Below are 22,458 nucleotides of genomic sequence, written 5' to 3' on the forward strand. Positions count from 1 at the left end.
ACGCCCAGCATATATTCAGGGCTCAATAGTGCTGAGCGATTAGTTTGGAATTTAAGTTCCTGAAAACAAGGATCGCCGCCTGTCACGCTCCCCACTGTGTCCCCAGCGCCTAAGACAATGCCAGGCACAAAACAGGCATTTGTTAAGGAACAAAGGAATGGGCAATCAGAAAAAAACTCCCACCTCACAGGACAGCTCTGGGATTAAATGAGCGGGCCCAGCCCAGCCTGGTGGACCATGTGGGTAGACCTTATCCTGTCTCTCCCAGCCCCTCGCTGAGGCTTCCCTTCTCGGTCACCCCTTTGCTGATGTCAGGAGGGCGCGGCACCCTCGCCCGCCCCCTCCTGGGAAACCATTGCCTGGACACCATCGCCTTCAAAGCTAGAGGGTGGGCCTGGGCCGGCAGGTGGGGCCAGAGGTCCCATTCTCTGCTCTACCAACCACCTGTGCCTTGGGATCGGAGCACCTAACAGCGCTTTGCAAACTACCAAGGGGGACAGAAATATAAGGAATTATCTTCAGAGGAAACACATAAACTATGCTTTCCAGGTTTCTCCGAATCAAAGCCCAAGCTTTGAAATAGCTACGATAATCGCATGATCGAATAATTCCACTTCGGAGCGTGTACCCAAGAGAACTGAAAGCAAATCTGTTCCGGAGCAGGTATGTGTACCCCACGTTCATACCAGCATTATGCACCATAGCCAAAAGGTGGAGGCAGCCAGTGCCCACTGACAGACGAACCGAAAAACCGAATGGAATGTTATAGAGCCTTGAAACGGCAGCGAAATCTGACACGTGCTACCGCACGGATGAACCTTGAAGCGGTTACGTGAAGTGAAATAAGCGAATCACAAAAAGACAAACACTGTATGACATCACTTAATGCAACGGCGGTGGCCAGGGGCCGGGAGGAGGATTCGGTGGGGAATTAGTGTTTAATGGGGGCAGGCTTCCAGTTTTGCAAGGTGGAAAGAGTTCTGGAGACGGACGGTGGCAATGGATGCCCAACATTATAAATGTCCTTAATGCCACGAAACACTTAAAAATGGTCATGGTGTTGAATGTTATGTCTATTTCAACACACACACACACACACACACACACAAACTTGGAAAAAAAATAGACTTAGGGTGTGTTATTGACCCAACACTGACCAGGACACATCCCTTCAGGGTCCCCCACAGCGTGGGACCCATGCCAGCCTTGAGATAATGAGTCCAGGGCTTACAGTTCCTGGGGTTCTGACCCTCCCCTCTGCCAAGACCAGCCAGCCTCCTCTCCCGAAAACTTGTTCTTGGACAAAACTCCAGACACACCCCCAGTGCCTGCGCCAACCCTGAGAGCCGATGGAGCCAGTAAACCACAGAGAAGGCTGGGTTCACTTTCCCAAGCAGAGCCAAGAACATCAAGCCTTTGCTCGGCTTCCCACGTGGTCCCAAGCCCACCCAACTGCTCCCCATTTCCCTCCCGCACAGGTCCCACACCTCAGCCTCTCCTTCCGGCCTTCACGGAGGGGGGGACGGGCTCTTGCTTCCTGGGCCAGAACTCAAACCAGCTTCTTTCCGGGGAGAAGGAGCTGACTGTGGAGAACCAGCTGACGCAACTTCCTCCCCTCCCCTGCCCCCCGTGGCCGAACAACGCTCTTCAACCAATGGAAAGAAGAAGGAAACAGAAAAGGCAGAGCAGGGAAGGGGGACGGGAGACCACTCCCTCTACTTGCCTGAACATCAAACTCTTGCAGAAGGCCGGTGATGGTCTGTGGAGAGACAAGAGAGATGGTCAGTTTTGTCAGTCGCCAGGGAGGGGACAAAAACAATGTTGGAACACACGGGCCTGTCCGAGCCCTGAGTCTGTTTCCACCCTCCCTCCTCTGTGGGGCCTCTCCAATTTCTTACAAAGAGACACTTCTCTTTTCATCTCAAAGAATAGCAGTCCGGCAGAAAAGGAGACGCATTACCCAGATTCCTTGCTGACTACAGCCTTGGTGAAAAAAGACGCGAAGGTCTAAGCCGGCCCCAAGCCTGAGAGATACAGGAATGCCATTTCCTATGAACTAGTCTCCCTGTCTCCAACCACATGTTACACTTTTAAACTCAAACCTGACCCTGTCACTGTCCTTAAATTTCTTCCATGGCTGTCCGTGTCCCCTGGGGATCAGTGAAAACGTGACTCCGAGGAGAAAGTGGAGCGACACGTGGCCAACGTCTCCAAGAGACGTGGCCGGCAAGTTTTCCTTCTGGCCCAGAGACGGATCCTCTGAAAACTAAGCCCCAGCCAGACCCCATCACCGAGCACCAGGAAAGAAGACAGCCCAGCAGAGAGAAATGCAAAAGAGGGGAAGGAAATACGCATGGAGACCCCTCGGGACAGTGGGGTTTGAAGAACAGACTGTCGGGGCTTAAAATAGCTTCACACACCCTGGGCCGGGTAAAGAGCACCAGGGAGGCTGGTAACTTCAGGCAGAAGCAAAGGTGGCCGACGTCCACTCTATGTACGTGTGTGTGTTGGTAGGAGGGAGGAGAAAAGCCATTCTGTGTAACCCCAGTCTTCAGAGGGTCAACAGAGCAGCCGTCCAGATTGAGGACAGCCATCAGGAAGAACCTCCCAAAACAATTCTAATTGAAAACACTTGGCTGAGGGGAGCCTGGGTGGCTCAGTCGGTTAAGCTGACTTCAACTCAGATCATGATCTCACGGTTCATGGGTTCGAGCCTTGCATCGGGCTCTGTGCTGAGCATCGAGAGCCTGAAGCCTGCTTCGGATTCTGTGTCTCCCTCTCTCTCTGCCCCTTCCTTCCTCACTCTCTCTCTCTCTCTCTCTCAAAAATAAATAAACATTAAAAAAAATTAAAAACAAAAGACACTTTGCTGAGTCAGTCTAAGGAGTTGGAAGATTTACTCCCATCGAAACCTTGAAAGAAAAGGCAAATATTCGCTTAGAGATAGACAGGTAACCCACAGTTGATAACCTCTTAGGTGTTTGTTATGAAAATAAAATTTTCCAAGGACACCACTAGGCTGCCTGAAAAACAGAAATACTGTGTTTAAAAATGCATTTACCCTTGGACCCACAGATTCCACTGATAAGTCTGAGAACTTATCCTAGAGGTGCAGCTGCACACATATAAACGACCTACATCCAAGGTCCAAGTGTTGCAAACACCCATCAGCGCTGCTGGTGACAGCAAAGGGTTGGAAAGACCCACACGTCGAGACAAGGCACTGGTCAAATAAAGCTGGTGGGATGCTGTGAAACGGGAAGGGAAAAGGGTTCTGTGGACTGACGTTGGAAAGGTCTCCAAGGTAGTTCGTTAAGTGACTAAAGCAAAGTGCGCTACACGCTGTTTCACGTGACTTTTTAAAAGGGAGAAGTAAGAACATATCGATGTGTATTTGCATTCCCTACCATCGGTTGGGTGGTTTTTTTAAGACTCTGTCATAGACTCAAGTGGAAAAGGAAATGAATTTGGAGCAGGGACAGTACACAGTACGGATCAGCAAATTACGGCCCTCTCCCTATTTGTGTAAATAAAGTTTTATTCGAACACAACAAGCCCATTTGTTCACATATTGTCTATGGCTGCTTTCATAGTGTTACTATCTATAAAGCTGAGTGGCTGCAGGGCGCCTGGGTGGCTCCGTCGGTTAAGCGTCCGGCTTCGGCCCAGGTCGTGATCTCGCGGTCCGTGAGTTCGAGTCCCGCGTCGGGCCCTGTGCCGACAGCTCGGAGCCTGGAGCCCGCTTCCGAGTCTGTGTCTCCCTCTCTCTTTGTCCCTCCCCCCTTGCACTCTGTCTCCCTCTCTCTCAAAAATGAACATACGTTAACAAAAAATCATTTTTAAAAATAGAAGAAAATAAAAAGATGTACCATCACAGGCAGCTACACAGCTCCGTAAGGACGAGGATGTGAATGTAGTTTAAAGTACAGCGTCAACTGTGCAAACGTAAAGGCTTTTCCAGTCCACGCTGGATGGCAAGGGCCTCCGTCTACAACAGGGAGGCCTCCTCGACGCGAAAGGTTTGACCGAAAGGACAAGGTAGATCTGGGCTTTTGCGTTCTTGGACACGTGTAAGTGCATACGCACGTGGGCCCCTGCGCACACACGTGTGTGTTTGTATTCTGAGTATACGAATGGGTGTGCGTGTCAGGGGAGGTAGCCAGGAGCGCCTCCACTCACCTCCCCTTTCTCCACCAAAGGCTTCACCTCGGCGAGGTCCACATCCTGCAGCTCCCGAGACATGTTCCTGCTGTCACCTGCCTGCAAAGGAACAAAGGGCGTGGGGTCAGCACTTCCTGCTGAGATGTTTCCCGGAAGGAAGCAAATCCGAGGCCGGGGAATGAACCCCGTTCTGCAGCCCTTACCTCCTGCACACCCATCACAGTCCCAAGACCCCAAACCCAATGGCCCATGCCCCTCTCGCCTCCTGGGCCACGGATGCGGATTTCCTGGAGCAGGAAACCAAGGCCCACGGACGCAACTACCTTTCTGACAAAATGGACGGACTGCCATTCAAAGCCGGGTCTTCACGTGCAGTCCCCCCGCCCAACCCCCACACCCAGGGCATTCCTCACGGCCTTTTTTTCTTCTTCTTATGGTAATTGACATTCATTTCAGGTAGACAACAGAGCAACTGGGTACGTTAGCAAAGGATCACGACAGGCCTGGTCACCCTACACAGTTATTACAACATCATCGACCGTGTGGCCTATGCCGCTTCAGAAGGTGTGAGCAGTCAGCTCTTTGTCGTCGGTCTAAGCGATATCTGGGGGGTGCCGCTTCAGGCCAGGGCAACAAAAGCAAAAATAAACAACCAGGTGCCGCATTTTAGGGGGCACCCCTCACCGATCCCGCAGTCAGGCAGCCCCAGGTTGACGGCCGAAAAGAGAGAAAGTCCCAGGAGGCTCCCCGTTTGCAAGCTCGGCCTGAGCTTCATCCCCCTCCATCCTCAGAATAGCCCCAAAGAGGGGGTGGCCAGACAGACATCACCACGCCCACCTGTGTGCGGGGCTCTCTGCTTCGTGCTGGCGAGGACAGGGCCAGGCCGGGGAATACCTCCAGCTCAAGGGGTCTGATGGGACTGAACATTCAGGGGCATTCTGGGGCAGGGGGAGCACTTTCAAGGTAGCAGGGGGTGGGCAAGAGGGGGTGGGAGTGTAGGGTGGGGAGGCAGAAGGTGAGGGGATGGAAGGTGAGAGTGGGGATTGGAGAACAGGTGTGGGGTGGGGGGGAGGGGGAGGGAGAGGGGATGAGAGTAAGGATGAGGAGCAGGGGTGGGGGGAAAGGAGAGCAGAATAGGACAGGGGTGGGAGAGCAGGTGTGGGGGGAGAGGGAGGGGTGAGAGCAGGGATGGGGAGCAGGGGTGGTGGGAGCAGGGTGAGAGGCAGGGGTGAGGGGGATGAAGGGTGACGACAGGGATGCAGGAAGCAGGATGGGTGAGCAGGGGTGGGGTGAGGGGGCAGGGGGAGGGGATGAGAGCAGGGATGGGGAGCAGGGGTGGGAGGAAAAGGATGGAGGAAAGGGTGGGGGCAGGGGTGGGGGAATAGGGGTGGGGTGAGGGGGAAGGGGGAGAGGGAGAACAGGGATGGGGAGCAGCGGTGGTAGGGGCAGGGGGAAGGGCAGGGGTGAGGGGGATGAAGGGTGAGAACAGGGATGGGAGAAGCAGGATGGGGAGCAGGGGGGGTGAGGGGGCAGGGGGAGGGGGTGAGAGCAGGGATGGGGAGCAGGGGTGGGGGGAACAGGATGGAAGGAAGGGTGGGGGCAGGGGGGCAGGAAGGGTGGGCCAGGGAAGGTCCCTGCCTGGCTCTAACATGGGCAGGTGACCTCCGCAGAGCTAGGCAGGGGCAGGGGCAGAGTCCTGCATGGTGGAAAGCCACCACAATGGACTCCCTGGGGAGCCAACTTTGGGTGGTGACACGTACCGAGCCTACTTCTGGGAACTTAACCTGGAAGCGGGCGGTATAAGCATTTACTCTTGGAGCTCCGTAATCAGACTAGAAGAACGAGGTGCCCCCAACACCAGGGCGAGGCACAAAGAAGCCAGAATGTGTTCAGGTGCTGCGGGCAGAGGCGGGGGGAGGTGGGAGAAGGTATAAGTGACGGAGGGCAGTCGGAGGGCCCCCAGGTCACAGCCCAGACCTCCAGAATCGGGAAAGCTGGTGGAAACCAGCCTGACCGAAGCCCTCACGTTGCCACTTTCCAGGGTGGGGCCCTGGCCCCCCAGGTGCCCCACACCCCAGAGGTGTAAGGGCCAGAGAGAGAGCACACGCCTATTAAATCCTCTGGACCCCCAGCTCCTAGAACCCACAGAGAGTCTCATTGTGAAGCACCTCTCAGAGGTCAGCTGTCAACAGCACCGGGGCCACCCTGCACCCACCCCCCGTGCCAACACATGGCATTCCGTGGGCGGATCCCCTGGGATGCTCTGGTCTGGGGCCCCAGCACGATTTTCCCCAGTAGATAACCAGCCCCACAAGAATGCCTTTATGCAGCCTTTGGAGTCTATGCTCCAGAACATTCTGAAAACAAAGTCGGTTTTATATTTGTGAGCATTCCTGGACAGCTGCCAGCTCGGAGGCAGGAGGCATGAAAAGCAGAGGTCTGTCGGCCTTGCTAATTCAGCGCGTTCATGGTCCCGAGACCCTGGCCCGTGGGACACCTCGCCTACACAGCCTAAGGAGCCTTCCAGAAGCCCAGGGCTCTGGCAACGCCGGCCTGTCACGCTGAGAGTGTGAGGGGCTCCTTCAGGCAGAGCAGCCCCCCACCTGTGGGCTCCCAGGACAGGGAGCCTAACCGATCTCGTTCCCAAAGTTGGACCACAACTCCCCCGCGGAATACACGAACAGGTTTTATGCAGCTTAACAGTAATGTCTGCATTTAAATTCACTCTTAAATCATCGCTGAACCGCAAGAGTGAAGTGACTTTAAACAAGCCTCCATTTATACGGCCTCGAGCATATGCCATAGTTCCGTCCAGCCTGGTCGGTTCTTGGCTTCCAGATGCTGCGATCACATCGGCATCTCAGCCTCCACCGGCTCCCTCATTCTCTCCCAGAACAGAAGAGAGTTTGATCCCAGCCTGCACGGGTTCCGAACCGTGCTCCTGGTGAAACCTCTTTTACCCCACACCTCCTCCTCCTTCCCGCAACTCAGCTTCCCAGCCCATGTGAGGCGGCGGGTCGAAAACCGGCCGGTCTCTTAAATATCGAGTGTTTCAGAATTACTGCTCTTGAGAGCCCTTGGGGGCCGTGGGGAGGCTCAGGTGGGGCCACTAAGAACTATCGCAGTGTTTCGCGAGAAAAACGGGCAGTTCTGTCCCCCGGGGGGCATTTAGCAACGTCCAGAGACATTTTCGATGGTCACGACGGGGAGATGGTACTGGAATCTTATGGGGACGGGCCAGGTCCTCTACCGATCATTCTCCAGTGCACAGGACGGCCCCTGCAGCCCGATTATCCGGCCCCGCCTGTCAATAGCGCTGAGGCTGAGACACCCTGGTCTAGACCAAGGAACATCCATAAGTGCCCTGGGACTCTGAAGTCTGCAGGGAGACTGGATAAAGCAGAGGAAGCTTCTAACACCACTCGTGCCAGGCTCAGCCTACCAGGGGCAGAGAGACAGCTGACTGCTTTCAGCCCAATTCTGCTGACTTGGGCCAGTCCAGGGCCAGCCTTCACCCAATTCTCCTTTGCCTGAGCCCAAAAAACTTTTCCCACTTTTCTTCCAGAACCCGTTTGTCTAGAAGAAATTGTATAAGGAAGCTCAACATGGAAAAAGAGATCTAGCAAAGAGCAACAACAACAGAAAAGCTGACATGCGCTTTGGATAAAGCCAGGGAAAGGGCCTGACGCCCCCCAGCCGCCCCCCTGTCCTCCCCCAGCCCACCGCGGGCCTCCACCGCCCCATGCCCCCCATGCCCACCCTCAAACACCATCTGAGCTCCAGGAAGCACAGTTTGAAACAGTGACGCATTCAGAGGTTGCTTCCTGTAGGTTCTTGTGTGCCCAGCACTGAGCAAAGTGTGACCGTACCTGTAACAGTTCCCCTGACGAGGCCCTATTGTGTGACAAGTTGGGGACACGGTCGTGAACAAACAGACCCAGCCCTGCCCCACCGAGCTCGCGGTCCTGCTCCCCGCCTAGGCCCAGGCACGGCTGCCCTGTCCCTCCACGAGGCTACGCTCTCCTAGAGTCACAGGGTCCCCCCAACGGCCACCACTGTCACCACCTTCACTTTACCAAGGGGGAGGCCAAAGCCCCAGGGGTCGAGGGACTGTCCTAAAACGGCACAAAGCCAGTGGCAGGCGGGGTGGCGGGGAGGCAGAAGCCTCTGATGCCCACAATTACCTCTCTACCACCTTCTTCCTAAAACCGTTTCTTCTCAGGGTTCAAACCCACAGCATCCAGACCACACGGCTCATTCAGGAGAGCAGTTCCAGCACATGCTGCTTTGCAGGTGATCGAGATGTTCTTCGCCAGGAGGGAGGGATGGGTGGGGGTCGGGAGGAGGTGGCCTGGTTTGGAGTGCTCTGGCCGGTGCCCCCCCCACCCGCCTCCCCCTGCCAGGAGCCACCGGGAGCCCACACTCAGGGGTCACTCCCCTCGGGCTCCCCGAGGTACCGCTTGGTTTTGCAGGGTCCTCCCCGGGCTTGAGGCCGAGGGCTGGACGCCAGGCCCTGCCGGTCTCCACCACCGCCTGGAAAGCCCCTAAACAGAGCGTCAGATTGGAAAGGGCCAAGGCGGTCCTTTGGCAGATGGGGGGACAGGGCATGGACACCCAGGACACAGTGGGTGGGAGCCCAGCAGTCCGGCCTCCAGTCCTCCAGCCCCACCTTGCATGACGATGGATGTGTGGTACCGCCATCCCTGTCTCCAAGAAGCACAGACAGCCAACCCTCAGGACAGGGAATTAGGCCAGGACATGTCTCCTTCTGCTAAACACCACCCCCTCTCAGGGCCAACAACGGGGCTCCAGGCCACAGCACCCGCTGCCAGCCCCGTTCACTGAACCGCTTCCTCCTTTCCCACCCGCTCTCCCCAGAAGGAATTCGGAGGAAACCCCCCCAGAGACAAGTGAAAGGTCACCGGGAGCTGGGGGCAGAATCATCATGTACTAGCTCTGCAGTCCCCACCAAGTTCTCTGGCCTCGTAGCCTCAGTTTGCTCGTCTGTGAAATGGGTACAATTCCGGCTCCCAGAAAGTAGCAGGGTGGCTTAAGTTAAATAACGGCACGTAGAATCTGGCACATAGCATAGCGGCCCCCCTTCCCCACCGGGGGGGGGTATGTTCCAAGATCCCCCCTCCCCCCCCAGGGGACGCCTGGCACCACGATAGTACCGAACCCTCTACACCCCTTTTGCTCCTACAGACACACATCTACGATACGGTGCAATGTACAAACTGGGCACGGTAAGAAATTAACAATAGTAATAAAATAGAGCAACTGTAACAATATACTGGGACAAAAGCTATGTGAGCACTAACTCTCTCTCAAAATATCTTACTGAGCTGCATCTGCCCTTGCTCTTATGATGACAGAAGGTGGTAAAAGGCCTCCAGGAAGAGATGGAGTGGGGGCGGGGGGGGGGGGGTGACACAGGCGCGGTGACATAGCGTTAGGCTACTGCTGGCCTTCCAACCGTTTGTCAGAGGTAAGATCATCTGCTTCTGGACCTCGGCCGACCGCGCGTAACTGACACCACGGACAAGGGGATAGCTGCTTAATTCATCAGTGCATTTACTTTTCCCAGTCGCCACGGAGACCCGCGGACATCTGGGGGGACCCAGCCTGTGTGTTCTTCGCCCGTCAGGCCCCGAGCAGGCCCAGCAGGGAGGGGGGCCCCACGGAAGTGCAGCAAGTGCCACGTGGGTTTCCAGCGATCAGACCCAATGCACCACCACGGACGTCTCCCCTCCGTCAGCAACGTCCGTCAATGAGTAACGACAGCCCAAGGAAAGCTGGGCGAATACCTTTCCGGTTCGATAGACCCAGAAGACAGTCAGCAATTAGTTGGACCTCGTGGGCTCCGAGGGAAGCCAAGACTGGCATTGGCCCAGAGGAGGGAAGAACATGACCCCGGGGGGCCTGGGAGGGCAGTAGACAGAGGCCATGTCAGGCAATGTGAGGCCTCGAGAGAATTGTTAACCAGTCACGGGGGCAGTGAAGGGACACACAGAGCCCGTGACTCTCGAAAGCCTTGACGGGGCAGCGGGAGCACTGGCTTAGGAGTCAGGGCACAGAAACCCGCCTCTCTATGGCCTCGTGACTTTGGCCAAGTCATCCATCCATTCCTTTCTGGGGCCCTCGGCTTCCCCACCTGCAAAATACGCAGGATGCACTCTACACACATCATGTGGTCTGAGAGGGGAACCCAGGTGGGAACCTGTGCTACACAGAGACAAAACGGTCCTGTCTGGATCCGCCCGGGGAACCTGGAAGTCCCTGTCCTCCTAGCCTCAGACCTCTCCCTGTCTGAAAGACCTGGGCCCCCCCCTCCAGCTCCGATTCTCCTCCAGCTCTGATTCTCTGCCCAGGGGGAGCCATCCGCACACACAGTATTGAGCAAGTTCTCCTGGGGCCCCAGAACTCCCACAAGATGGTGCAAAGGGGGTGTCCGGCATTGAAACATCCATGATGTACTCCGGGACCTCCAGGATGCACCCAGCCCAGCCAGGGTGGCCACAGGGAGGCCAAAGAGAAACCCCACACGACACACCAAGAATGACATCTATGGCGTTTACTGGAGGCCAAAGTCCATACTTCCTCTGAACTTCACGGGACCCAAGCACCATCATGCTCACCATTTGACAGATGGGGAAACTGAGGCACGGGGAGGTTCAGAAATGTGCCCCAAGTCACCAAGCAACAAGCCAGCATAGGTTAAAGGGGAAAGTTGACCTTGAAGTCAACTTGGCCTAAATACGCAGGAATACTGTGCACCCACCCTTTGTCCAGGCAGGACGTCCTAAGGATGAACTGGGAGGCTTTTCTTATGTGGATTGGCCGAGGGAGTCACGAGCTTCTCCTCCACCTGCACAGTCCCACAGCGAGCCCCGATGAGTGGCCCGGGCTCTGGACAGAGTCCGTGCCCTAGACCTTCCTACTCTCCCTCACCACCCCCAGAAAGCCTTCCGTTTTAGCTCTCCCACAGGAGCCTTGCTGATTCCGCCATTCCGATACTTTGAAACAGTGTTCGCTCCACTGTTCTATTTGTTGCTCATGGAGGTCCCTGGCAGAAGGTGGATATTGTCACCCCAGCTTACAGAGGGGTAGCCTGAGGCTCCAAAGCAAAGGCCCGCGTGACTTCCTAAAGGCCGGCACCCACTCTTTCCACGTGGGTGCAAGTGTGGGGGGCAGGGGCGGGCAGACAGCGGGCTCCCGGAGGCCTGTTGTGAAGCAGAGAAAGAGGCCGACCAGGGGGGAGTGTTCGCAAGCTTGCATCGATTCGGAATGTCAGCAACTGGCCCAGATTTTGTCCCCTCCATAACACGCCTGGTTTCAAAGCCACATGAAAGTGGTGTTCTTTCCAGCACACTGGGCTCTTTATAGGACAGAATTTAAAAGGGGGGCCGGGGGGGGTGGAAATCAATGTGTGCTGCTGCTGTTAGGCACAGCATCTTCCCCGAATACTGCAATTCCCGAAGGTTCCAGAGAACAGACTCATGCCTGCATTAACCTCAAGGAAAGCAGCCTTGGGGTATGCCTGGGAAACCGCTGCCTTACTGGGCATACCGTTCTTTCTTGCCAGAGAGGTTTTGATATCAACCTACAAGGCAGTTCACGGGTCCTCTTGAGATTTTCTGGACCTTTTGAAACCCAAGGCCCTGGGGAGGGTGAAGAAGTTGGTGGCCTTAACTCTCCATGCTCTTCTTACGTAATCAACCTAGTAAGCGGCACGGATGGACTTCCTGAACCCTCAAGAGAGCTCTCCAGTTTAGGGGAACAGAAGTTGAGAACAGGGTTCTCAAAGTCAATAAAAGGGCTCAAGTGCCATGCGGAGGAGAGAGCCAGACTAGGAATTCCTGGAGGGCCCCTTCCTGCTCCGCATGGAGCCCGAAACTCAGCAGGCATTCAAGGAATCGTTTGATACCAAAACAAAAACAAAAACCAAAACAAAACAAAACCAAAAAAGGAATCTCCCCAAACAAGGCAAACCTCTGCTGCACTGACTCCGCAGGTACCGGGGCCAGAGCTGAAGTGGGACCCCCTCTCTGGGTTCAACGAGAGCACAGAACTAGCCAGAGGGTCCAGGACATAAAGTAGGAAGAGGGAGGGGTTCGCAATCCAGCGGCACCCACCCCCTCTCTGCAACAACCCCCGGGGATCATCCTGAAGGTTCTCAGTAGAATTTTGGCAGCCCGATAAATTTGCTTGGTAGAGAGAAGACCGTCTGCGGGGACAAGCAGAACAATGGCAAGTCCAAAGGAGGACACTGGTAGGATTCAAGGATTCTTCTGCAAATCTGAGGGACAAGCTGCACCGGATGGTCCGTGAGATAATTTGTCGAACGCACACCAACGGAACCAATGCCAGCACAGGGCAAGGATGTAGATTCCTCCTACAAAACCCTTTGTTCCAGAGATGGCATGATGGCCACACAGACAGGCTCCTTCCCCAAAATGGTCTCGCTGCTTCTACACTCTGGATGGCCTTCCAATCTTTCCTACACCAAGACGGCCCAAGTTATTTCCTTAAGAAATGGAGGGCTTCTTCTGATCAACATTAAGTGCCTACTAAGTCTGCAGGAAAAGGGTAAGCAGACTCAGCCCAGAATGATCCAAGGAGGGCACCACCCCAGCATGCCAGCCTGCCTGGAGGGGAAAGCCAGGGAGGGCGTTCTGGAGAAAAGGAGGCAAGTTCCATGCTTAGAAAGAGAGAGGAGAGGAAGCCAGGGTTCCCAGCTGGGAGTCCGCAGAATTGAGTACCTCTTAAGATGGCTGCTCAAACACACATGTGGGTGGTGCCCAGAGAGCTGCTCAGAATCTTCTCAAAGCCAAGGGAGTAAAGCTAGGATTAGATGGGGAGCAGGATGGAGTCCGGGCCCCCATCCATCTCTTCAAGCAGAGCTGAACACAGGTGTAAACATCCCCACGTATACTGAGGTTGCCACAGACTTAAGAGAGAAAAACTATAAAACAAAAGATGAACTCCTGAGCAGGCCATTCAAGGCCCCCCAGACGGCTAATGAGCCTCATCTCCTATGGGCTCAGTTGGAAGAACACCCTGTTAGACTGGAAAAGCCTAGAGGCAGAGCCCCGGCAGGTAGGGGGCGGGCAGGTCTTTAGTAAATGTAAGATGGCAAGGCAAAGATTGGCTCACAGAAAGGTCCCTTCATGGACCTGAATTTGTAATCTGTTCCTTTCTGTAATGCCAAATCAGACCCCCCCAGATTTCCCTCATCTCTCACAACACCCACCCTGGAGAACTGGGCTCCACACGCACCCAAAGTGTCCCAGTCCCTCCGCGCACCCACCTCCAATAAGCCCGGGCTGGTGTGGGAGGAGGCCAAGAGAGTATCGGGAAACTCACCTCCAGCTCTGCAGCAGACGCTGCCTTCCATCCATCTCTGGTCTCCAAATGGAAACAGAAAGAACAAGTAGACAGGCAGGCCTGGGCCCCGACTGAGACCAGGGAGGTAGGAAGGGCAGCATGAAACAAATCCAGGAAGCCTGCCCAACCCTCAGTTTTCTGACCTGAGAAATGGCAAGAATGTCTCCCATCTTTCAACTGAATGAGGTGAGAACACTGAAGCCACAAGGCACCTTAGCCAGGTAAGGGCTGTTTACGGAGCCCCCCGGTCTGGTAACACAGGAGCAGGGGACACGTGGCCTCTCCTTTCCTTTCCCTCTCGCCCATCGCTCTGGAGCAGAAGTCCTCAACCCTGGCTGCCTTCATTACGCCCTCCCTCCAATCCAGCGCAGGGGACTTTGAAACGGTGCAGATTCCTGGCCCCTCCCAAACTCGCAGGGCCTGGAAATCTGCATTTCAGACAAGGTTCTCATCACATTTTTATGCAGTCTGCAGAAGCTTAGTTTTTGTTTTTGGTTTTGGTTTTTTTGGAAGAGCTTCAAGAAGCAAAACATGAGTTCAGCACGTGCAGGCACGTTCACTGGCATGGGTAAGCTTGGGACAAAAGTCCCGGACACGGATTGCCAAGGAAATGCCTTGAGAAATGTAATTTGTGGATATCATCGACAGCAAACACCTACATGGCGTTCCCACGTGCCCGGCACTCCTCTCAGTTGTGTATGTGGATTAACTCAATTAACATTTACAGGTCTCCACTAGACGTTGTCTGTCATTCCCACATTACCGGAGAGGAAACTGAGGCAGGGAGCTCCTGTCTGCATCTCTGGACCTTTCATTCCAGCTTTTCCCGGTCACCCCAACATGCTGTCGTGAAAAAGAACAGACGCTTGGGAGTCTGGCTCTCTGGGTCCAAAGCCTGCCTCTCCCACTTTCAGCCAGGTGGCCGCAAACAAGTCCCTTAAACTCTCTGAGCCTCATTTCTCTGATCTACTCAGTGGAACCAATACAGCTCAGGCAGAACTCTCCCAGGGACGAAAGGGAAAGCAGGGATGCAGCGGAGGGCTAGGAGGGAAAGGGAGAGAGAGAGAGAGAGAGAGAGAGGGCGAGCCCTGCCCCTCTACCCCCTCCCAGCCTGAGTCAGGCCTCCTCCCCACCAGAGTCTTAGATGCTGAGTCATCATCCTGGCTTCCTTTCCCCGAGGCACAGCCACTTTGAGTCACGCCTTGGATGGGATTCTCCAGAGTTAGGTCCCAAGAAAGAAGTGCAGCTTTGGGCCACCAGGAAAACACAATGTCATCTTTCTTCCCCATCCACGCCAAGGCAAGCTCAGGCCAGGAAGTTTCGTGAGCCTGGTGAGGCGGGGAGGAGCCCCCAGCTCTGTTCAGATCTAAGGTCCAACCTGGAGGGGGCAGCCAGAATCCAGCGGGAGCCCTTGCTCACTAGTCTGATTCTGCTAAGCTCTCCAGAACAATCTGATTTACACTAAATAAATAAAGGATGACCACGTTCCGCCCGGAAAGTTTCCTCGCCAGAAACTCAGTGAGGATCCTATTGATTTCCTCCCCCCTCACGGCAGAGGGGCAAACATCAAGACCAAGAACGCCTCTCACCACCTTCAGTCCCAACCAGAGGGGTCTGGAAGGTGAAGTTCCAGCTCTGGCTAAGCCTTGACAAGCCATACCCTATCTCTGGTCCTCAGTTTCCATCTGTAAAACGGGCAGAAGTTGGATGAGGAACTTGTGTGGGTTTTTCATTCCATTCCAAATTAGCAGACCCACAGTTAGTAATCCTGAATTTGCATGTCGCGCCTGGAGATCTCCCTCTGGGGGAGAGAAGACCCCCAAACAGGTGCTCCAAGGTCTCTCTGCAAAGCCAAATCGAACACGGCCACCCCAAAGGTCAATTGCCTGCTTGGGACCCCACCCAGGATACTAGAGGGGAATGGGGCAGAGGGAAGGAGCCACTCAATTCATTCAGTGCATGGATTTGAACCCCTCTCAAGTGCCAGGTATCAGGTTGCAGGGCGAGGGAGGCAAAGCCTTCCTTCTCAGCCTCTTGTGGGGGACAAAGTCCCACAAAACTAAGAAGTCACAGGTGAGAGCATTTTATAGGTTTGACTCCTTACACCAGGGCAGGGTCCCTCTGGCAGTTCCCCCTCCACTTCGGGATCACCTCCACCTCTTCGTCACCCCCCCCCCCCATGCCAGGTGCCACATCAGCACTTCCCCCCCTTTCCCTGCACTTGTCCCCGCAATGGGTGAACCCCTTGCAAACAGGTGCTGGGATGTGCTCTCTCTGTACCTTGCTTACTTCAGTTCACGTTAGCGAAAGCCAGTACCGACGCCGAATTTCGGTACAGGAGGCACGGCTGAAGGGTTTGCCGGGACACTGCATTTTCACAGCGAGAACACAAGTCTGTATTTAGCTATCTTGCTCATTTGAGAACAGTAAGTGTGGCCGATGGACGCGAGGAAGAGAATAAAGCTGTCCAGTGTGGCCACGGGCTGAACTCTCTTTGAGTCTTCAATCTTTCCCCAGGAACTTAAAGGAAGCGGACAAATCCAAGTGGCCAGGACATCTGTGAGGAAGGGCTGAGCCTGGGCCCTCCCCCACTGGCTGCCAGGCACCTCCCTCTTCCCAGCCACAGACGGGTGCTGCCGCTGACCCACAGGGACATCTGACAGCAGAGGCGACAGACGGGAAAATTCCGGGGTGGGGGGGGGGCGGGGGCGACGGGGGGCGGGTAAGGAAAGGATCCACTAAATCCGGGCTTCAGTCACTAAAGCGACGGAGGTGGCGGCTCGTTTGTCGCCCCCCACCCCACCCCACCCCACCCCCGGCCCACCTCGCTCGTCACGCCCTGCCCTCCCGGCCCCAGGCTGGATCAGGGACCGCGGATCTCCTGGGAACGTCGGAGCAACTCCAGCTGCTCTTCCCCGCGGAGGGCCGGAGAGGCGGGTCCCGGAGGCCGGGAGACCAGGCGAGCGGGGGAGGTGGGCGGAGGCGAAAATGACGCCACCCGCGGCCCCGGCCAGCGCTGGGCCGCCACTTGCCCACACGACCCCTCTGGAGCAGGCCACCTCTCCCGCGCAGCCACAGCGCCAACCCCGGGCCACCTCGGGGTGCGCACCCGGCCCAGCGGCGCTGGCGGACCCGGGCTCCCGCGCGTACGGCACGCGTCGAGATACACTCGGACCCTCCCCCTCCCATCACACGCGCACACACCCCACCCTGGCTTCGAGGCGGAATCGGCCCCCGCCCCTCGGATGCAAATCGGTTCGGGGCGCAGTCTGGAAACCAGACACACCCACGGCCCCTTTTCCAGCCTCAGCTCGAGCGGTCCCTACCAGCCTCCTTTCTACACACGCGCGCTCAAGCCCTCCTTCCCCAGACACCCCACTCCGAGGACACACCCCGCCCCAACACACACACACGCGCGCGCGCGCGCGCACACACACACACACACACACACACACGCACTCTCCCAGGCCCTCCTCCGGCTTCCCCTTCCAGCGCGCCCTCAGGCCTGCGACGCCAGCCGTGACTCCGGGGTGCCTTTGGGAAGCGCGATCAAGGTGTTCCCCGGCCGGCTCTCCAGCCGTCCCCGACCCTCAGGATCCCACTTTCCCGGCTGGGGAAAGGTGGGCGGGGATCTCTTTTCCTCCTCTTCGCTAACCGACCCCTCCACTCCAGCGGCGGCCGCGCCCCAAAGCCCTTCCTTGCGCCCCGCGCCGCAGGGTCGCCACGCACTTGCCGCTCGGGGGCCACAAAGGGCGGTCCAGGGGCTGCGGCGGCACCCGTGGGCGATCGACGCCTCCCTGCCCCGCAGGAAGAGGGTGTCGGGCTTACCCAAGGTACAGGGAGGAAGGCAAGAGAGGCCGGAGCTCGGCTGGAGGCGCGGCGGCCAGCGGGCGCGGAGGAGAGCGGTGAGGCTGTGCGTGCGCTCCGGGGTCCGAGCGGCGAGCCGGGCTAGGTTTGTTTATGCCCGAGCGGAGAGCGACTTTATACGCGCCGCGGCCCCGCCCCCGCGCTCGCCCCGCCCCGCCCCTCCCGAGCCCGCACACCGCGGGGACACACCCCTCGCCGCTCCCTCCTCCCCGGCGCTCCTCCCGCTCCCGCCAGTGAGCCTGGCCCGGCTGGGCTGGGGCAGAGCGCGGCGGGCGCCCGCCAGAACCGCTGCCTGTTGCGCAAGCCTTTGTAGGGGCGCGGCGGGGAGGGCCCTCCCGGGCCGGGCTGCGGTTCGGCTCGGCGGTCGCCTCTCTCGCCCGGAAAGCCAGGGCCTCCGCGTGTGCCGCGGGCGCGTGTGCACGGGGTGGGGGGGGGGGGGGGGAGCGGGGAGCGTTTGTGTGCTCGCGCGTGGCCACGTGCACGCTCGTGCCTGCGCGTGTGGATTTCCGTGTGCCTCCGTGTGACCGAACGGCCCCCGCGGTGTCTCGGAGTTTCTTCCGCCGAGTCCCATTGCGCCACGCCCTGACATCCCTTGTGGGGCTGCTCCCCACTTCCTCCCAGTGAGTCTCGAGGTCTTAGCTCCGAGCCCCATTTAACCGCCTTCCCGAGGCTGCCTCCTCGGCTTCCCCTGGACCAGCTGCCAGCGGCTGTCCCTCCATGTCCCCCTGTTGGCTCGTCTCTCCCCTGAAATCCTAGCTCCCGCTGAATCTCATCCGTCTGGTTCACCCCATCCCACCTGATCTGCGAGCCCAGCGGCCCCTGCCTCTGCCCCTCCCCAGTTCTAAGCCCACCAGTCCCACTAGCTTCCCGCCCTTGGCCTTCTCCCCTCCCCTGGGAGCCGTGGCTGGGAGGGTCCTCACCTCTTCCTCTTCTGCTTCCCAGTACTTGACCCCGAGCACCGTTTCCACCCTTAGCTGTCCTTCTCCCGTGCCTTGTTACTGTTTGAAGATGGTCTCCGTGTTCTCAACCCTCGCTGCCTATGAGAATCCCCCGGAGGAACTTATTTTTGAAAGGGGCCTGCCTGGGCCCCGTCCTAGACCAGATTAATCAGAAGGTTAGGGAGCTCTCCAGGTAGTTCTAAGGTGCAGCTGGGTAAGAACCACTGGACTGGAAGAACATCACTTTATAAGTAAAGGAAGACCCTGTCACTGTCCCCAGGCCCCTGTCAGGACTTGTATTTGCAGGCTCCAGGCTCCTTCCCCCGCCTTATCGCTTCTGGCTGATGATAAACCCACTCCCTCCACCTGCCGGTGCTTTGTTCGAGCCAAGGGACCTGGCTCCCTGTGCATCCCGTCTGCCTCCATACGCCCTGACATTTACTTCTCCTGTTACTCCACAAATATTTATCGAGCCACTGCAGTGAGCCGGGGTCTGTGCTCAGCCACGGGGGAAAAGGACTGAAAAGGCAAAGTCCTTTCCTTCAGGGGCGCGGCGTAGGAGACCGAGTCTCTGTTTCCCCATCCGTGCAACAAAAAGGCTACACTGAGCCCATTCATTCAGTACCCGGATCAAGCCCCTTCTATGCCCAGGCACAGTCTTAGACCCTGCGGATATGGTCGTGAACAAAAATCTGCCTCCTCCGAAGCCACCCTGCTATTTGAAGACCTTCCCAGATCTAGCAGTCTTTTTACCCCACTCACATGCATCCATTTTCCCTTACCTTCTGTTTTGGCTTTCAACAAACATTTATTGAGCACCTGTGGTTTGTTACCTGCCAAAGATACAGAGTCAAGTTTAAAACTATGGAGGAGCCTGCCTACTCCTTGGATAACAAATTAAAACACTAGTATGTGTGCTGAAGGAGGGCGTTTGGCCAAGAGAGGCCCCTTCCTGCCCCTGTGAGGAAGTCTTTGGGACGGTGCACACAGAGCAACCCAGACCTGCAGCCAGAGGCCCCCAAGTTGCTCTATGGGAACCCCAACTTTCCAGAAGGCAGTGAGCAGGAGAACAAATTCAGGGACAGGGGAGGGAAGGTACCAAGGGCATAGAGAGAAGAAGAGCGGGGGAGGAGAGAGAAAGAGGGAGACACAGAATCCAAAGCAGGCTCCAGGCTCCGAGCTGTCAGCACAGAGCCCGACACGGGGCTCGAACTCGCCGACCATGAGATGGTGACCTGAGCCGAAGTTGGACGCTCAACCGACTGAGCCACCCAGGTGCCCCAGAGCTGAGGCATTCTAAAACAAGGTTGAAAGGCGATGATTGCAGAGTCCAAATCCGCTGGATCCCACACTCCCTGTCCCATAGACCCAACACAGCCAGCTCCCTCAAGGTGGCCACACTATAGGAAATACGGACTTTGGCTCAAGTCCGGACGCACAGGGGAGTAGAAGAGTGCGCCTAGGAGCCCAGAGCCGCCCACACCCCCACATCCCCCAGCCCGGACCAGCTGAGGCAGCAGAAGCCCTTGGAGCCAAATGTGGGTGCAATTGAGTTGAGCTGTTTAAATTATTTCTCTTTCTCGCTGGTCAGCAATAGAATTAGATTTGCTTAGTAAATGCGTGTGTGCTGCAAATCCGTCACAGGATGAGATTGGAGTTTCTGGGCTAATGTCCTCTGGAAATTTCTGTTTAGCAACACCTTCAATTTTATCACAGAATATCTGGACGAAAAGGACCTTAGGGCTCACCTGTTCCCCACCCTCTTTCTTGGAAGGTAATGGTACTCAGGGTTGAGAGAGACCCGAGAGAAAGCTGGAGTTCAGGAGAATAGCACCTGGTTCCCATAGGGGCTGTGACACCTGGGCAGTTACCCCACCTCCCTGCACCTCCGTCCCCTCCACGTGCACATAGAACAAACGGGTGAGAGAAGCCATCAGACCTTTCCACCACAATGTATAAGCCTGACGTCGCGGTGCCATATTTCTTTCCTGCTGGGATGAGGAAACGTCCCTGAAAAGCCAGCATCCCCCAGCTCCATGAATTGTAGTGGATGTGTACTCCTTGATTAGAATGATCTGGAAAGGAGGGAGATAGGGATTCCAGAGCACTGCCCCCCCCCCATCCTCCGGAATCCCTATCTCCCTCCCTTCCAGATCATTCTAATCGAGGAGTACACATTCACTGCAGTTCATGACCCTTTCTAGTATCCCAGTTGCCCTCTGGTTACTGTAGCCCTACTCCTCTCCCCGCTTCCTCCATGGAATTACTCTAACCACGTGTCTAGACACAGGCCTCCACCTCCTTCAGTCCCTTTCCCTTTATTTTTAAGGCTTTAATTTATCAAGTTCCTGGCCAAACAGTTCTGCAAATCTTGTTAGGAAAAACAATAGCTTTCCCCACCCCCTCCCGGCCTCACCACTCACAAGCTCTACACCCCTGGGCAAGTGCTTTGATTTCCTGCCTCAGCCTCCTCATCAAAAGAAAAAAAAGAAAAAACAAAAAAACAAACAGGGGCGCCTGGATGGCTCAATCAGTTAAGCATCTGACTCTCTGACTCTTGATTTTGGCTCAGGTCATGATCTCAGAGTCTTGAGATCAAGCCTGACCATGTCAGCCTCCGTGCTGAGCGTGAAGCCTGCTAAATGTTCTTTCTCTCCCTCTCCCAGAGTCTCTCTCTCTCTGCCCCTCCTCTGCTCACTGTGGCTCGTTCTCTAAAGAAATAAAATAAAATAAAATAAAATAAAATAAAATAAAATAAAATAAAATAAAATAAAATAAAATAACAAAAAACCAAACAATCCGCAATATAGGAGTTAACACATGTAAAGTGCCTAGAACAGTGTCTGGCAGGTAAAAAGCTCTTGATAAACTGTTAGCAGACTCCATCATCGCCACCGTCACCCCTGGCATCTTGCATGGTGCCCGATTCATACGGAAATCGGGCAGATACTGGTGGAGTAAGTGGGGGGACGCGAGTCCTTCTCTCTGGATTCTCCCTACTTCGTGCAGCCTGGCTCAGATTTTGTCGGGAGGGGCAGGGATCTGTCGACTTGCTTTCGGAGCCCATGCGTGGACCTCTGTAAATTCTCCCAGTGCTCTGAGAGCAGGTCTGCCCCCGCAACATCCCGCGGTGGGCCATGGGAAAAACGGCTGGAGAACAATTCCATGCGAGGCTGGATGTAAGCCTGTGCTCAGGGCACGAAATGATCCTGTACTCTGAACATAAGCAAAGAGATGCGCGAGGTTGGGCCCATGGAAAATCAATTTCTCTTCACTCCTGGTTCGTAAGAGTTTGTCAAAGCTGCTGTAACGAATTACCACGAACTGGGTGGCTTAAACCAGCCGAAATGCATTATCTCACAGCTCTAGAGGCCCGACGTGCAAAAACAAGGGGGCAGCAGAGCCCTGCTCCCTCTGAAGGCTCTGGGGAAGAATCCTGCCTTGCACATGATGCTCCCAGCTTCTGGTGCCTGCTGGCACCCCTTGATGTCTCCTGGCTTGTGGCCATGTCCCTCCGATCCCTGCCTCTGTCATGACATGGCCTTCTCCCTGGGTGTCTCTGTCTCTAGCTCCTCTCTTCTAATAAGGGCACCAGTGAGATTGAATTAAGGGCCCACCCTAATCCGGTATGACCTCATCTTACCCTAACTAATTGCATCTGCAAAGACCTCATTTCTCAATAAGGTCACATTCTGAGGTTCTCAGAGGAAATGAATTTTGGGGGGACGGGATTCAACCCAGCACACGGTTAGTGTGTACTTAATATTTGTAGCGTATTTGCAGAAAGACCCACGCCCTGGCCTGCTCGGGTCGGGCCCGAGGGTGCTGCTCTCGGGGGGTCTCCGAGGGGCTCCCGCCCGGCTTTCCGCCAGCCGCCCTGGTGTCATCGGCCCTCTCCGATTCCCTTCAGCCTCTGCTTGGCTTTATCCTGAGCAGCCTAATCACAGGTCCTGCCTAATTAAACCTTCCACTGCTCCTGCTGCCGGCCAAGTTCACCACCCACCCCCTCCTGGAGTGGCTGTGCCCATGCCCCTGCACACGCCCGGACTTTCCTCTCCCTCCCCCAGGCACTGGGTAACTCACTGCTTCCCCCCAACGTCCTCAC

General features: G+C 56.1%; 1 protein-coding gene across 4 annotated transcripts in view; it reads right to left on the reverse strand.

Annotated features, from left to right (window-relative positions):
• The window catches only part of NDRG1 (N-myc downstream regulated 1), a 53,666-nt gene extending 36,151 nt beyond the window's left edge, over nucleotides 1–17,515 (reverse strand). Inside the window, exons 1-3 of one of the 4 annotated variants that reach the window (XM_019459797.2) lie at nucleotides 17,377–17,515; nucleotides 4,180–4,260; nucleotides 1,724–1,759 (exon numbers count right to left, since the gene is read on the reverse strand). In XM_019459797.2, the coding sequence (XP_019315342.1) occupies nucleotides 1,724–1,759; nucleotides 4,180–4,242 (99 nt within the window). In that variant the 5' untranslated portion in view covers nucleotides 4,243–4,260; nucleotides 17,377–17,515. Of the gene's footprint in view, nucleotides 1–1,487; nucleotides 1,579–1,723; nucleotides 1,760–4,179; nucleotides 4,261–15,828; nucleotides 16,024–17,376 lie in introns of those variants that run through there. The other 3 variants (XM_019459798.2, XM_019459801.2, XM_019459799.2) reach the window with 3 other exon arrangements.
• Between the last annotated feature and the right edge of the window lie 4,943 nt (nucleotides 17,516–22,458).

The sequence above is a fragment of the Panthera pardus genome, unplaced genomic scaffold (assembly GCF_024362965.1).
Source record: "Panthera pardus isolate Hobbes unplaced genomic scaffold, ASM2436296v1 HiC_scaffold_7, whole genome shotgun sequence".
Taxonomy (NCBI): Eukaryota; Metazoa; Chordata; class Mammalia; order Carnivora; family Felidae; genus Panthera; species Panthera pardus.